We start from the raw sequence: 16626 nt of genomic DNA, 5'->3' as shown, positions 1-16626 counted from the left end.
GTGTGCAGAAGGCCAGTGAGGACCTCTGTTCACACTAACCTTTACAGCGTGTAGCAAGCCTGACTGCTTGACATTTATCATCACCACCTACTGCCCTGCTGGAAGAGAAACCAGCCCTCACCACTGGATGGTGCCAAAGGGATGGTTTGCTTTATTCTCAGAGGATATGAGTGTAAACCGACCACAAAGACCATTAACTTAAACCAAGAAAGGGAACCCTGTAGAGCACCTCTGTGTGAGGACAGCTAGAATATAGTCTATAGTCTAGTTAGAAAACTATCAACACCTCTTCAAAAACTGCCCCCATATAGTGTGTCTGAGCAGTGCACTTTACCCCAAGTTGTTGCAGTGAGCCTTTCCTTTACTGTACAGGGAAGTTAATGATGAACCAACTCAGGGAAGTCGGAGAAAAACACAAGGCTTCCTGGCTGCATCCCTTTGCGTGACGGAAAAAGAGGGCACTAGAAGTTCGCTGTGTACTTCGGTCTATGGAGTTGACCTTGGCCAGTTCAACGGCATGGGTTCAAAATGCAGCAGAGGTGTGTGAGGGTTTGAGTGTTTGTGTGTGTCCAAATGGCAGTCTGCATGACTGCATCCCTGACTGGCATGAATGATAATGGGCACAGTAATCACTCCCCTAGGGAAGCAGAGGGAGAGACTGTAGGTGTTTGTGTGTGCGAGTCAGGGGAGAGGGTAGGGGGCACCGAGGCCCAGACAATCAGCACCTCCCACCCTAAGCCCCCCCACAGTAGTGCCCTGTACAAAAACAAGGCTCTACGACAACACACACACACGCACACACACGAGACAAAGTTGGCATGGAGCCGTTTTGAGACAGACATCATGGTGGCTGGGACAAAAGAGGAGTGATAGAGCGGCTCCAGTGTTGCCGCTACACTGACACAAACAAAGCAAGAAGCTCCTCTTCATGCTACACTGGCTGAAACACTAAATGTACTAAATGGTGAATGTATACAAGTTTTAAAATGATCATAAAATGAATTTAAAGTTGCGACAAAACTTGTGGACAATATGTGTCTTTAGTGAGGTCAATGTGACAATAGTGGGGCTTAAACTTGGCGTAAATGTGGCATTATTATTGATTAGTTACTTAAACCAATTTCTATGAAATATTAATCACATAAAGATTAAGTTTTGGTCTTAAAAAGTGGGCAAAAGCTGACTAAAACACAAAGTTGACAACCACCAAATGGTTTTTGTTATGTCACAGCTACAATTATAAAATGACTGACAGCAAAAGATGAATGAAAATGTTTAACTGTTGATCTGACCAGTGTGTCTCCACTCAGTTTGGAAATTGTCGTGAGCATCCAGGATGTGTACCTGCTCTCGAAGACTTCATTGTGGAGGTAGTTCTCGAAGGTCTTGCGGTACTCTATCTCCTCCTGCTCCTTCTTCAGTTGGCTGTCCGTCTTGGGACAAGCACAGCACCTTCCCCCTGAGGTGGGCTCATCTGTGTGGTTCCACTTCTGCTCGTCCTCGCTGTCCAGGTGGGTTGGTGTGCGAGATGGCAGCTTCATTCCTGGTGGGAGAAAAGAGGTGTTACGGGTGGGGGGCGGGGATTTGTTTAATTTGAATTGGGCAACCTTCGGATACAAACCTTGTAGGCAGTAGTCGAACTTGTAGAGGTCACTGTCCTCGGCCTGTTTTGTACAGGTGACCCGGTAGTGGGTGATGTTGCCATTGGGACTGGCGGGAGGCTTCCACTTCAGGATGATCTGAGAGGAGGAGTTGGAGGAGGAGATCGGGTCCAGAGGCACAGAGGGCTCTGAGGTAGACGGAGGAGAACAGTGAGACAACTATCAGGGCAGCAATGGTGTTGTTAGAGGTTAAGCTGCCAGAAAGACAGAATACAAACATCATTTTGTTTGTTTACATGTAAACTACAAGGGGTACTGTTATCCTAAGAGAGTGAAAAGTCCAAGAATTGGGATTCGTTGTCTAATTTCTGCATCATCTAATTCTGATGTCAGATATTCTGTATGGTCAGCTAAACCGTGCATGTGTCACGTGTATGTGGTTTTCTCGAACTCACTGGAGGCATTGGTACGGACGTAGATGATCTCGCTTTTGGCTCCGTGAACCTGGTGCTCGTCAGATGCGGACAGTTGAGTTTTGACCATAATGGCGTACTGGGTCCAGGGCTTCAACGGTCGGATCAGGTGCCCCGGATTCTCTGCCTTCTTGCTGTCCGTGGAACGGGATGGAGGGTCGACATCAGCGATCGCCCAGCTGTTAGAGCCACACGCGTCCTGTCCATCGAATTCCGTCACATTCTTGTATGGCCTGGAGCAGACAGGAGGAAAGCGATCGGAAACAAATGGATCAACAGGTGCAAATGAACTGGGAGAAGCAAGACAACTTTTATTTATTTAGCATATTTCAGTACAAGTAAACTCAAGTAAACCGCTGCTTTATGTTAAAGTGCATACAGCAACAAGTGGCATTAGATTATAATAAATAACATAAATGCCGGGGAGCCAAACCATAACCCCACTGAACATGACCTTCTGGACCAACTGAATCAATGGCAGCGGCAACATCAAGCAACTTTTGTGACACGGTTCAGAAAATTCTGATGCGTTTTTTTAGATACTTACGCCTCTTTGTAAAGAACCATAAAGCCCAGCAGGTCTCTGAAGTCCGACGGCCAGAATGGCTCCCATCTCAGCATAATCATATTATATGATGTCTTGATCACAGTGAATTTCAGCAGCTTGGTCTCACCTACAGGATAGCAATCAAAGACGATGCTCAGCACTTTTATACTGACAACACTGCTTTGGCAGTATGTTCTAGTGTTATCATGCAAAATAGTACATTTCAGTCCACTTAACAAATATAGATACTGTAAGTGATGCATGTACTCTCGAGCCTAAAGAGCTAAAAGACAAAATGATTAGTGAGTAAAAGCAACACAGAATGTAAGGCACTAAACTGTTTCTTTAGTTTAAAAAAACTTAATTCCTGTAATCTTTGTATTTGCAAGCACAAAAAAAAGAAACATAGCATAGATTCGGAATAATCAAGAGTATTTTCGAATTAATGTAATTCTGCTGCTCTTACAGGAGGCTTGGTCCCCATTGGTGCGTCCGGCGATGTCATTCTTTAGGTTGCGCTCCTTGGTTCCCGTTTTCTCCTCCATTTTTCTGATTTCAGACATGCACAGTTTAGAGTTGTAGTGAAAGAACATACGACCATGCTGGATGGTCAGGTTGTGCTTGGACCAATCCCACAGCTCACGCAGGTTCTGGTTGTCCAGCGCATAGAAGGCAAAGGTACTGGGAGAGACAAAAGGGAAGAACGAAATGAACCACAATGTAAGATTTGGCTATGACTTGAATTTATATACCTGGAGAGGAAAGAAGACTTACTCTGCCTCAAGATGCTCCCCCCTAATGATGCGTAGTTTGCGGAGGAAGGAGAGAGAGACCAGTGCGTAGGCTCGGCGAACAGTCAGGGAGCCGGTGATCTCTTCAAGCTGGCCCAAACTGGCCTCCAACTCAGCTGCAATGTTATCTGAGGGAAACAGACATGTGGTCATATAGACAGCCAAGCAATGATGCACAACAAAGACATTTGGTCTGTTGATGCACTGATTACATTTTTTTTCTTTTTGGGAAAGTCAGTTGTGTGTCTGTAACCCTAAATGGCCTGTTTAGCCAAAGCATTTACTGTACACTGGTTTAGCCAGGACTCTTTTAGTAAAAGGTAAATATGTGTAAATGTTACCGGCACTGAATCAGATATTTCATGATGAAAAACTACTGTCTCGACTTGCTGGTTCAATCATTAACATGGTCATAAAAAACCTGTATTTGAATGTAAGGGTGAATAGAGACACTGTGCAGCTACACATCCTGATAAACAGACTGAGAAACCTGAGCGGTGAAGGGAGGAGGAGACAGACACAGTGTGAGAACCAGAGCCTCTACAGGAGGCCCAGCAGGAGGTTAGGTGTAGTAGTACTCACTCCCTCCTTGAATCTTGATGATCAAGTTGCCGTGGAGAACAGTGCAGCCTCTAAGAGCCTGGGCTGAGGTTACAGAGTCGATCGTCTTATTTCCCACACACAGTTTAGGACACAGGCCTGCGCACGGTGAACAGGTCAATCTACACAGAGAGAGACATAGACATAAATTAGGACCGTGAACGTAAACATTGTGTCAGTTGACGCAGTGGCTGATAAGGAGGGCAGACAACCTTTTTGAGGCAAAGGAAAAGGACACTATGTGCTTTTAATGAAAATGTGATTACTGAGACCGATACATTCCAAAGATATCGAAGAAGGGAGGCTGTAAACATTTATGGTTTGATGTCACGGTAATATTGCCAAGCAATGCCTTACGTGGAGGCAAACAACAAACTTGTTTTTGAGAGAGGAGAAATAAAAATACCACGAATGTTTCTGTGTGCAGATATGAGAAATGGAATGAGGCAGGATGGAATGGTATGACGCAGGAATGCTCAGTGACATACTGGTGTGGCGTGGGTTGGGACGGGGGATGACATGGCACTTTGAAACAACAAGGCTGAATCTGTGCAATGGAATTTAACTTTACATTTCTTCTTCTTTATTTTATCTGCTAAGGGATGCACATTTGAAGTTATTTCTTAATTATGGAGCTTCTGTTTGTCACTGTTCAACAACTGACAACAAAATCCAACCCATAGTGAGGCAACTAAAATGTCATAATATCAGTTTGTGTCAAACATCTTTTGTATTTTTCAAATGACAAATGACATGTATTTCAATTAAATACATTTTCTCATTCCAGTACGTTGTGTTGTCTTAAGATACATCTGAAAAATCTGTGATTAGTTTTTTGGGAGATCCTCTTTGATGCTTTAGTGCCTGTCTCTGATTATTGACTAAGACATTTTTAATCGGTTTAATTCTTTTCTGCGATTGATCATTAATATCCCAAATCTGATTATATTTCATCTGGCTTCCTATTTGAGATGTTGATGTGCTCATTCTTGTTTTTTAACCCTGGTTTCTCGTTTTGTCTTCTGCCTTATATATAAAGCAAATGTAATAAATATGTAAGTTCTTTATTTTCATAACTATTTCACTAAATATCAAATAGGTTGTCATTAATATCAACAATAGCAAGTTAACCTTGTTTCAAACCGATCAGCTCAAATGAGAGACAATCATGCAGACTCTTGTAATGAATGAGCCGATGTATTCAGAGGTGAATTTGTATAATTCCCTTTAAATTAATTTGATATGTCCCATAATGAATCCATAGGCTTTCGGGAGTGGAATTAGATTAAACAATCTCTCATCAACATCTGAGCCTCCTTCATTTGTATTAGCACTGGAGGATAGAGGACATGGGCTTTCTCATCCTTTACTTCAATTACTTCTGTTGCACATACGTGCATTAAAGCCTATACAGAGCACAATGACAGACAACAATAACAACATGACTGAACCATCAGCTGCACACATTCCTCTGTGTCTCCTCCTCCCTCAGCTCGATGAGTGGCGTCCTCTTCTTGCAGACATGTGCTTGAGCACGTAATCACACACGCACGCACACACACGCGCGCTCGCACACACACACACGTGTGCGTACACTGGGCAGTGAGGCCGTGGTAGTGCTGCCTTTCAGGAAATGAATTCACAAAAGGCGGGTCTATTGAGCAGCCGGGTACACATCGCTCAGAGAAATGGTACCTCATTCACAAATTATTATTATTATTTTTTTTACGTAACGCTTTCTCGAAATAACACAATCCCTCTCTTTAATTCCACTTCCAGCCAAGACATCCCTAACCACAAAGGTCTGCCTTAGACATAAAAATAAAATCCTGTTTGTATGTGACTGTTCAGCTACCTCAGCCCTAAACATACCACTCCTAATGCTACAGAGTGATATCCTGCTGAAAAAAATAAGTTATGGCAAAGTTGTACATTTTCTTAAAATATACATGACACTGGCTCACTGGAAAAGATTTCGAAAGCATCCAATCAGGTTTTCAAAAACTCAAAGTAAAGGGGACAATGATATCAAACAGCAGCCTTAACAGGCACCTTTTAAATAAGCCCCTGTACCCAGGAACAGCTAACAAAGGATGCTGTTGTTCACTGAGGGACCCATGCAAGCTCTGCATGAACTGCCATTTGTAAGCTCACCCTGATTTAATTCTATGTTTATGCAACTCTCATTATAATCCCCCTCTCCAGGAAATACACACACACACACACACACACTTAATCATGCCCCTTCTTTCCCCCCTAGCAGCCAGGCCGTGCTATAGACGCCATTCACCATAGTGACATGAAACAGAGTCCCAGGGGGTGCTGTTTTGGTCCTTGTCAGGCTTTTCCTTCCAACACTGAAAGAGCCAAATGACCCATTACACACCTGGCTTCTCCCAGTTTCCATCTTATCAAGCTCTTCATAATTCACATCAATCAGAAGCCAAATCATTGTTTCCCCTCTGTGACTTCTGACTGAGTGGAAACACACTGTAATGATCTCTCCTAACCAACAGTGAGAAGAAAAACTTGAGGATATTTTGTGTCCCTTTATTTTTCTCCCACATGGAAAATCGTACATTCAGCTCCTCAAAAGTAATGCTCTAGTTGCAGAGTAGAAAAAGCTAATGTTTTGGTGCCGTTGTACTGAAAAACACAGACACACAGGCAGACAGGCTGGGCCCAACGGCAGCCCTTAAAGGGACAGTGTTTATCTGTCCAGCTGAACTCTATGACTCGGGGCTCCAGGGTCTGCTAGAGCCATCTACATTAGAACAGAGGCCGCAGCTGACGCTCTGGTTTGGTTTCGGGCCCGGGCGGAACCAGACTGCACTAACACACAAACATACACTGCTGTACTACTGTGTTGTTACAGCGTCCAAGAAAGATGAGCAAACTCTTTTCAGTGGATGTCTGAGAAGGCCAAATGTCAAGAGAGTGTACAGTTCCTGTATGTAGAGACAGAAGACGCAGAGAAATTATATGCAAGTGAACAGTACAGTGTACATGATTAAAAAAAATGTTTCATTATGAAACGGTTAACAATTACCTGAAACTGTTGATCGCACTGTGTCATCTGGTTTCTTACTCATACTAATAATTGTACATACTACATACTAATTAACCAGATTAAAATTACAGGCACCTAAAGGATAAGATCACCCAAAAATCCAAATTCAGTCTTTATCTACTCAGCCTCATGCCAAAAGAAAGTCAGTCGAACTTTCATGTCTGCAAAACATTTCTGGGGCTTCACACCAAAACAGCATTCTCATGAACAACTGACGAAGATGTGGACTTGTTTTAAAATATTTTTATGTTGTTTCCCCATCTACAGCTGTTTAGGAGAATATTGCAACACTGTTTCGTTGTGGAGCTCCAAAATTGTGTTGTACACTACAAAACCTGACTTTCCATCGGCATGGGGCTGAGTGATACATGTTGAACTTATCCTTTAAATATGCTTGATACTACAAGAAGAGAAATTTACTAACCTACATTAACATTTATTGGCATCAAAATAAAACCATTCAAACCTTTGGGTCTCCTTTTCGCCTACTCTGGAACCGCCCTACTCCTTTAAGTCCTCATTTGTGGTATGTGTGTGTGCATGCATACATGCAATGTGTGTCGTCTGCCCAACTGTCTGGATGTGTGTGTGTGTGTGTGTGTGTGTGTGTGTGTGTGTGTGTGTGTGTGTCTGGGTGTAGCTTCTGCCAGGCTAAGCCACTGTGATGACGTTTGTTCTTGTTAGAACCATACCGTAGCAGCAAAACAGACACAGAGTCCCTGATGTTGCAACAGAATCCCAAATGAGAAAAAAAACAAGTCTTGTTTATTGTACAGTGTGTGCACACATACATCTATACACAAACACGCACATAAACGCCATTCTGCCATATGCCTCAGGGTGTATGACTGAGACTTAAAGCAATGTTCTTTTCTGTCTAAGCACCTGATAATCCCTGCAGGCTGGCAGCGTGCAGGGAAAAGGCAATCGCTCTCTCTCTCTTACTTGGAGAAAGTCATGTTGGGTTGATATGTCCTTTCCATTTCCACTGGGTGTGCTAAAACTCTGTGCACGCCAGTCTGTGTTGATTACCTAATAAACATATCTATATATACACATACACCTCTATCTGGACAGTTCCCTCAGCCTGCACCTGGAAAAAACTTGAGTGGCTTCGAGCAATGCAGACATCTTCAGCACAAATTGGCTACAAACCTTGCTCATTGGCTAAGAGGAAGAAACTACATCCTTGATGAATCAATGCAGCAGAACAGGATTGCGTAATCATGTTCACTACAAGTCCCAAATGCTGAGAAACTGCTTTACATGAGTTTTTAAAGCATCTGGATTGGATTAGTGGCTCAAAAATTATTAAACGCTTTAGCACAATTGTTATTTTTAGTAAGCTATTCACTTCTTTGTATGCTTTTGTCAGTTTTGCCTTGCCTCAAACAGAGAACAGGAGTATTACACTCTTGACTGAAGCATGTTTTATCCTCATTGCCCAAACCTTCGTGTGTGTTTTCAAAGCATGCAAACAAGAGCTGTTTCAAAACAAATACATGTCCCCCTCATTTAGCAACAGCCACTGACGCTAAATGAGGAAGTCGCTGATGTTCCTCTGCCCCTGTTTACTACAAGTAAGAATGCTAAATAAGGTCATGCCCTCGCTTGTTGCACATGCAGACAAAGCTGTGTGCTAAACAGGACCAGGTGAGTTTCCAGACAGTTTTGTTTAAGGCTGTTTTTACATTCACAGCTCCTGGCTGACACTTTTATCAGGGGCAATTTGTAATAAGATAAGAGGCGCAGTGTGCTTAAGGGCAAATGTCTTTTACAGACCTCTGATCTTTCAGAGAGTGTGACATACTGAGCTTAACTGCAACTTCAAATACTCCCAAAACATTCTTCATTACACATGTCCCAGACAGAACACACACTTGTTACCCTCACTGGGCTTAAATACATCCACCAAATCCCCAGTATCATTTAATAATTCTTATTACTAATTTGCTGTTCTTTCACATGAAATAATCTCATGTGAACCAGTCAACCAGACTAAGTAAACAGGTCCCAGACAGACTGTAAAGTTGAGCCCACTAAATAATCCTTTCAATAGGAAAATAATTGGCTATTAAGGCTGCATTGTGACCCAGACCCATTATTTCACTCCAGTGCACATTCATATGCGTCAAAATAATCAACACTTTGGCATGATTAGAAACATTGCCCAATGCTGGAACAAGCATATTTTTTTACTGCAATATCAAAACTGTCTCAAACGAATGACATCTATGCATGTAATCTGACATAATGTTAAAACTGTTGTGGACAGTTATTTGTTCTTGTATGTCAGTACGGTGAGGCTTTGACTGATGCAGCTGTGTAATCACACAGAACAGAATGTGATGGAGGCTATGAAAACACCAGGGACTCATTTACAGAACACTAGATTAGAGGACCTATTTGCATATGAAATTATATAGTCTCATGCCTTTATGGCAACTTTGTATTTGGTGCTACTACGCTTAATTTAACTTACATAAGCATTCTGATATCAAGTGACAGAGTTATCCACTTTCATTTATTCATATGGCATGCTGCCATGACATGAGAAAAAGATATACTGTTTATATTTTCGTCATTATCTGTTGTGAGAAGAGGTTATGTTAGCCAGGTTGGCTGTAACAGAGTATTCCAGCTAAACAAAACAACTACCAGTCATATGTTTTAAATAGCCAAATACAGTCTACATCTAAACAACAATATATGATCGACTGTTATTTGTGCTACCTGCCCTCATGCACAACATTTTCTCTATTCCGTCCAACTTTTCACATCCCGATGGTGTGTGTGTGGGCGCCTATGGAGCTGGGCTGTGTGTGCAGGTTACCTGGGCCATGTGGGACGCTGACTCAGTGACTTGTGCATTAAAGTTGAGAATATTTTAACTAATATGTGAGATCAAAAGATGAGAGAGTGCACACCGGGAGCGCCCTACCCTTGGGAAAAAAAAATGCTTTTAGGCAACGTGTTCCTGACGATGCATTTCTGTGTGACTGGCAGGTTGATTGACACTTTGCTGTGATATTGCTGGCCTTGACTGCAGTATCTGTTGCACCATCACTTGTTTTGTTTTTTCCCCCATTTCTCAACTGTCCCGGGTTTGTCTTAATCGTCTTTGACATGCTGGACTCCGGTACACACTGTGTATATTTTATAAAATCCCTGGTGCCCTAATGTCGTAATAATAATAATATCAGTGGCAAAGTAAAACTTTGTGTAAAATCATATTTAAGTTGTCTTGGCAACATTGAATAGGTCACACAACATTGGGTTATCAAGTACGCTGAATGAATTTATTTATTTGGCTTCTACTTCCAACTAGACACTTTGGTCATTGACATTTTAATTTGCTAGATGACTGCACGTGATTATGGCAAAAAGATGGCAAATGGCAGCCAACATAATCCTGGTTTTGATTTTTTTTATATTTATGTGCAATTTCTGGCATTTTCAGAATGCTTAACTGTAGGTATTCACAGAAAATGACGCTTGAACAACAAACTTTTGACGGTGAGGAAAACAGAGAGGCGGGTAACATCTCTACTGTACGTCATGTGTTCCCAGCAGCCCGGCTGCTTTTCCACAGAGGACAGGAGACTTTCCACAGTGGGGAAAAAAAAACAAAACTTCTGCCCTTCTGTTTGATCAGCTTCCAACACCATCATCTCCTGTGTGCAAATGTTATCGAGTGTGTTGAGTGACCACAATCAACTTCACAGTGGGACAATTGCAGGGTTATGGTCACATCTACGATCTTGCAATGATGACCTCCATCAATAACACAGCAGTGTTTTGTGGTGGCATTAAAGGTGAGTGAGTATATGTGTGTGTGAGAGTCAGACATACGTAGTGGAGTTGATAGTGGTGTATCCAGAGGGACACTCTGGAATACAGGCACCGTTGTGGATGACGTATTCATAGCAGGCTGACTCCCGGTCCTGGTCCAACTTCCTAGTCTGCCTACACTGGTTGTGGAGCTCCTGGATTCACAAGAAAAGCATGTATGAAACACATACATTTATACCAGTGTGTGTCTGCATGTGTGCTAAATATTATAAGTATCCACTTTAAGAATTCCAGTTAGCACTAACCTGACAGAAGCCAAAGCTGACGCAGCGCCAGCCCCTGAAGACATAGAATCCAGCAGGACACTTCTCCACACAGGTGCTGCCATGCTGGAGGTTCCTGCAGGCCACACAGCTACTTGCGTTACCTGGCTCAGAACAGCCGCCCAGGCACTGGTCATGGCAGCACTGGCCCTGGAGGCTACACGCACCATGCTTACACTTGTCCAAGCACACTAAGGAAAGGCAGAAGGAGAAAAAGGATAGAGATGGTTAGCATTATATTAGATACATGTGGACATAGTCGTGTTTTATTGCAGTCCCCACTAGTATCACCATTAAGACTGTGTTTATAACCACTTCTTGTTTTAAGATAGCATTACGAGATGAGTGGGAGAGCAGTGGGGCTTATCCAAAGTTCACAAAAATGCACAACTAGCCTGCAGAAGCAAAGTAAAACAAAAACAAAAATACTAACAAATATAAACAGCACAGGGCTGCATGCAGGCAGGGATATTTCTCTCTGTCTCAGTTGCTCCGTCAAGCATTTAACGGCTCACAAAACATTAAAACAAGAAGGGGTGGAGAGAGCAAAACCCTGTGGTCAAAATGGCCACCAAGTGGTGGTTTGCTCTGATCTGAGCGCAGTGAGGGAACCACATGCATGTTTGGTGTGCAAGTACACACACATGAACATGGCTAGATGAACTATAAACAGGTGTTCTCAGCTGGGCTGTGTGGTTCTCGTTGCCATTTTTAATGTGCGGTCGCTGCGGTCACTCAAAGAGAATATGGAAATGATGCGCCACCAGCAGAGGGAATACAAACCTGCTGATAACTGACAAACTTTTGACCCTCGCAAAAAGATCAAAAAAATGACAAAGCACAGAAACACAATCGATTGCCAAATTGGAAGACAGATTGACGACTCTGTTATAACATCAGTAATTTTTCCTCCCATGTCAATACATCAGCACTCATCAAATCATGACACTGTCTTGCCAAACATGCTGCACTCGTAAAGCACTGTTGTATCAACAAGTGGAATATAGGCTACAATTACATGACCTTCTCTCTGTATTCTGTGGTTATGTTATACTAAAATATCACTGCTGACCCAAGATGTTGGCTGACCATTTCAACTTAATTTGCACAAAAGCACAAGATCACACAAACAGTAATTTGCATTCAAGAACACAATCAGCTGTAATTTGCTTGCAAACATGCAATCGCACAACCACTGCTAGCCCGTCTAGCATCCGTGAGGGAGTGAGTGTCCACAATTTACGACTGATGGCCAGCAGCAGCAGTCCACAGTGCCATGGAAAAAACCTTAATTGCTAATGGGCTTAACATTTTATGCCATTGGATCTATTGGTGAACAGCATTTGGGAGAAAGAGCCTGAGTGTCAATTGTGATTGGATTAGTAGTCAGGTTTGACCTGTGCCCTGTAATGATCTAATAAACTGGCGGATATTGCCTTATCTGATGGCCAGGAGAGACTCATTAGATCTCACCTGATACCAGACGTTGACCTTTTTACCAACGGCACACACTGACCTGGTCCACAAAGGATAGGAAAGCACAATAAGCCATGTATAAGAGATTTAGTGATCAGCCACTTGGACCTTTAGCTGACATAAGTTTCTTGTGCCAGCAGTGACTGTCAATAGACATGCTAAAAACACCAAAACAATCAGAATTTGCAACATCTAGGCCATCTGTTTGCTTTGAAATCCACTAGAGAACACAACAAAATATGTAGGCCACAAATGACCTCCGACTGGGTCTACTGTCCCCAACCCTGTGTGTTAATCACCGTCTCTGACCATGTTTCTCACTATACTGTCAGCTTTGATATCATGTGCTAACTGAAGCAAAGAGTGTCGGGGCAAGAAGCAGATCTAGGTCAAATAACAAGCATACAAACATTTGACCCTTATTTGTGTCCATTATAGCTGAAAATAAAGCACAATGAAGAGTAGAGTATTTAAAAATATACCTACAATACTTGATTTATTCAAACTATAATCAATCCCAAAGAAAGATGACTGTAATGGTTACCTATAAGCAAAAAATCAAACAAACAAACCAAAAAAAAACAAAAAACAAAAAAACAGGAAGAAGGAATCTTTAGAGCAGAGCATCAAACTGTTATCTTTAAAGTGCATCAGGATGCCACCTCTGTGAGGACATAACATGAGCTCTCACTGCCAAGGATACAGCTAGGACCCCCCCCCCCACACCCCTTCCTGGCTGTCCATTGTGCTGCCTGAGTAAAAGCAGAGAGGACAGACAGGGTTGTGGCAGGGGTAGAGGAGGGGTGAGATAATAAGGTTAAAGAAAAGAACAATGACAAAAGGGACTGGGGGTCAAAACCGTGGAGAGGGCGACTGAGTAATGTCGAAAAAAACATAATCTCCAACCTTCTGGGGTGGTTCATGCAAGGGTCACTCCATTACGCTTTTTTTTTTTTTTTTTACTATGAGCTAGTAAACCCACCACAGCACACAGTCGTCTCTGACCCAGAGAGAAAAACGCATAGCTCTTCTCCAGCCCTCCCCCCTTTCGTCTGTCTGCTGTGTGTGTACATGCTGTGACCGCGGCATCACATAACAGAGGAGGGGAGGGCTGAGACAGCTAGCTGAGACAGCCAGCAGATCCCGCTCCGAGCCAAGGATCCATGCCAGAGTGCCGCTCCAGCCCCAGATCCACCCTCAGCTTCAGCCAATGTGTTTGCTGACTGGGGGAGGCAGCCATTCAATGGGCTCTTCCATGTCGGGGAGGAGAGACGCCCAGGGTTAACCCTGGCCTTGCTGGGGCAGACAGGGGGCAGACGCAGCCAAGTAGCCGGCGTGCCAGGGAAGACGAATCTACTGCTGCTGCTGCTTTTGGTGAATTAGGACGATCTTAAGACAGAAGATGGGCGGAAAACAGATAGGTGGAGTTAGCAGATTAGCTTTAAAATAAATAATGCACTACAAAGGCATTTTATTTGACCGTCCGGTTATTTTCTTTATTGATCTTCGGTGTATTTACACTTTTCCTCTCTGATCCCAGCACTGCAGTGAGCACTACAGCAGCCCAACACCACTACTGCAGCAGCATTATTCCCCATTCTGCTCACGCTAGTGCCAAGCTACACAAGCTAGCTGCAATGCCAAACATGCTCCAGTCAGCTCACTCATTCATTCATCCCCCTCCTCCTCCTCCTACTCCGCTGTCCTCTTCTCTATCCGCCACAGCCTCACCCTGCCCTGCACCACTATCTATCTTTCTATCTGCCTGCCTGCCTTTCTAGGCCACTCCGCCCCTCCCACTTTCATTCATACAACGCCTTGTTTTGTTTTCATGCTGGCTGGATGGGGGGATGGAGGAACAGAGGCATGGATGGAGGGATGATTTCACTCATGCTTCAACAACAAGAGGAGGAGGAGGAGGAGCAGGCTGTAGCATCCTGGAGAGCTTATCTCTCATTAAGCTGAACACACACACACGCACACACGCACACACACACACACACTAACCTCACTATGTCATTCAGTAATTTGCTCACCGCTTCCCTTCACACACACGCACACACAGAGCGTTCCAGTAAGGGTTTAAAATGCAGAGCCTGATCAAAGGTGTGTTGTGTTTACCTTTCATTTGGTTGTGGCAGTAAAGAGCCCTGCCTGTTTAGTCCCCAGGGAAGGAACATGGGAGAAGCCGGGGCAGCCAATAGTGTGCAGCCACACACGGCAACACTTCCTGCTCTTAACACATAAAACCTCCCCTTTAATTGGCAGTGTTGTCTACAGGCGAAGTGCTGGGAACAATAACAAACACGTTTTTACCCCAGAGCCATTTACTCAGGAGAACACATGCACGCACACACTCCTCTACCCTCTTACACACACAGACGCACAGCTGCTGGATTCACGTTTACTATATTTGGCCACGGTGGGAGTCCTAAGCTTCAAAAGCGTTGCTATAAATGCTTCAAGTGATCTGATGTAAGACATTCGCCCCTGAGAGAGTAAAGGAGAGAGATGGGGGGAGTGTAAACAAAAACACACTGATTACTGGGAGGGAAACGCGGAGCGATACAGTCATCAGAAGCATCAATGTATGTACATGCCAATAAGCACACACAGACAGATACAAATACACACTAAAGTAAGGCAAAGATTTGTTTGTAGTCACTGTGATGGCCAAAAGGAGACTAACGGAGGAGGAACAGGGTATGGAAAGCTGAGGAGATGGAGAGGGAGAAGGATGAGGGGAAAACAGAGCGAGATAAAAGGTGGCAGAGAAGAGGAAAGGCATGGGGGCTAAAGTTTTACTTTAATCTAGCAAATAGTCCTCAAAGAGCGCTAAAGATGAAACATTAAACAGAATTTTAGTTGAAAACATTCAAAACAAAACTGAAAGTGTCAACAGAAGGTTGATTGTGTTGGGTTGGGGTTGGCCCCAGACCTTAAGGTCCTGTGCTAGCGGTGAAAACACCAACAATCCTCTGGCACCTTGACCTCTCAGTCTGGACCACTAGATGCACGACTAAACAAGCTACATAGCAAACTGCTATGGTTAGCATTAATTTCTTACATACTGCACCCGTAAAAGATAGACTTGACTTAAAATTCTATCATTGCCTATCTGTATTAAATATAGAGCAGAATAGCCCTTTCCCATTATCATAAATCCAACCAATTTCATGACTTATCTAGTGGCCAACACCAGAACTGATACTGATGCTTGATAAATGGCCAGCAGCGAACTGACTGTGTGAAGGAGCAGCTGAAGGTGTGTGAAGAGTTGGAATAGTAGTAAAGGGATAAAGGGGGCAATATATGGTGTGATTTAGTTGAATAATAGCCGATAAAATTAATAGTATGTAGTTAGATGGGTCCTTTTCATTGTGCCACAGTAGAAATTATTAGCCTTAGTGTTAAATCTGCAAAGTTCACAGTCTTCGACAGTCTTAACATTTCATCTCCTGCTGTTTAAAATAAATATTTGATATCATACCTTTTACTTTATTTAATGGATGTGAGCTTTTTTGTCGGTATAATACAGAGCAAGCTGTCAGCACTTGGAGAAAAAAAACTATGATTTTGTGAGTTATTACACTACACTTTCACTGCAGTACAAGTGGTATTTCTCATAGATTTTATATGCACCTCTGAAAGAAATGCAATCTTTTCAACACCCCGCATCGTGTTTAAACTGAATATCTTTGGGTTGTAGACATTTGAGGACATAATTCTTGTGCTTTGGGAAACACTGCTAGACATTTTCTTAGATTTTATAGAGCAAACAGTTAAACGATTAATCCAGAAGATAAACATTAAAAAAAAAGTGTTGCAGCACTCTTTTTTTTCCAGACAGTAATAAAAGGATGAAAAGAGAAGTAAACAGTCGCGCCCGACAGGACGAACCAGATGATCCGTCCTGAAGGGGCTTATTTTCCCGGTAATGACCGCCGTTCTAT

General features: G+C 43.0%; 1 protein-coding gene across 1 annotated transcript in view; it reads right to left on the bottom strand.

The window, feature by feature from the left end:
• insrb (insulin receptor b) overlaps window positions 1-16626 on the bottom strand; it is an 89480-nt gene that overhangs the window by 17748 nt on the left and 55106 nt on the right. The window contains exons 3-11 of the mRNA XM_037116029.1: window positions 11180-11388; window positions 10935-11068; window positions 3995-4134; window positions 3396-3540; window positions 3088-3302; window positions 2622-2748; window positions 2057-2307; window positions 1622-1789; window positions 1345-1543 (exon numbers count right to left, since the gene is read on the bottom strand). Of these exons, the coding sequence (XP_036971924.1) occupies window positions 1345-1543; window positions 1622-1789; window positions 2057-2307; window positions 2622-2748; window positions 3088-3302; window positions 3396-3540; window positions 3995-4134; window positions 10935-11068; window positions 11180-11388 (1588 nt within the window). The remainder of the gene's footprint in view (window positions 1-1344; window positions 1544-1621; window positions 1790-2056; window positions 2308-2621; window positions 2749-3087; window positions 3303-3395; window positions 3541-3994; window positions 4135-10934; window positions 11069-11179; window positions 11389-16626) is intronic.

The sequence above is a fragment of the Acanthopagrus latus genome, chromosome 11 (assembly GCF_904848185.1).
Source record: "Acanthopagrus latus isolate v.2019 chromosome 11, fAcaLat1.1, whole genome shotgun sequence".
Lineage (NCBI taxonomy): Eukaryota > Metazoa > Chordata > Actinopteri > Spariformes > Sparidae > Acanthopagrus > Acanthopagrus latus.
The sequence above is the reverse complement of the archived record's forward strand: the minus strand, read 5'-3'. Positions and strand labels throughout refer to the sequence as shown.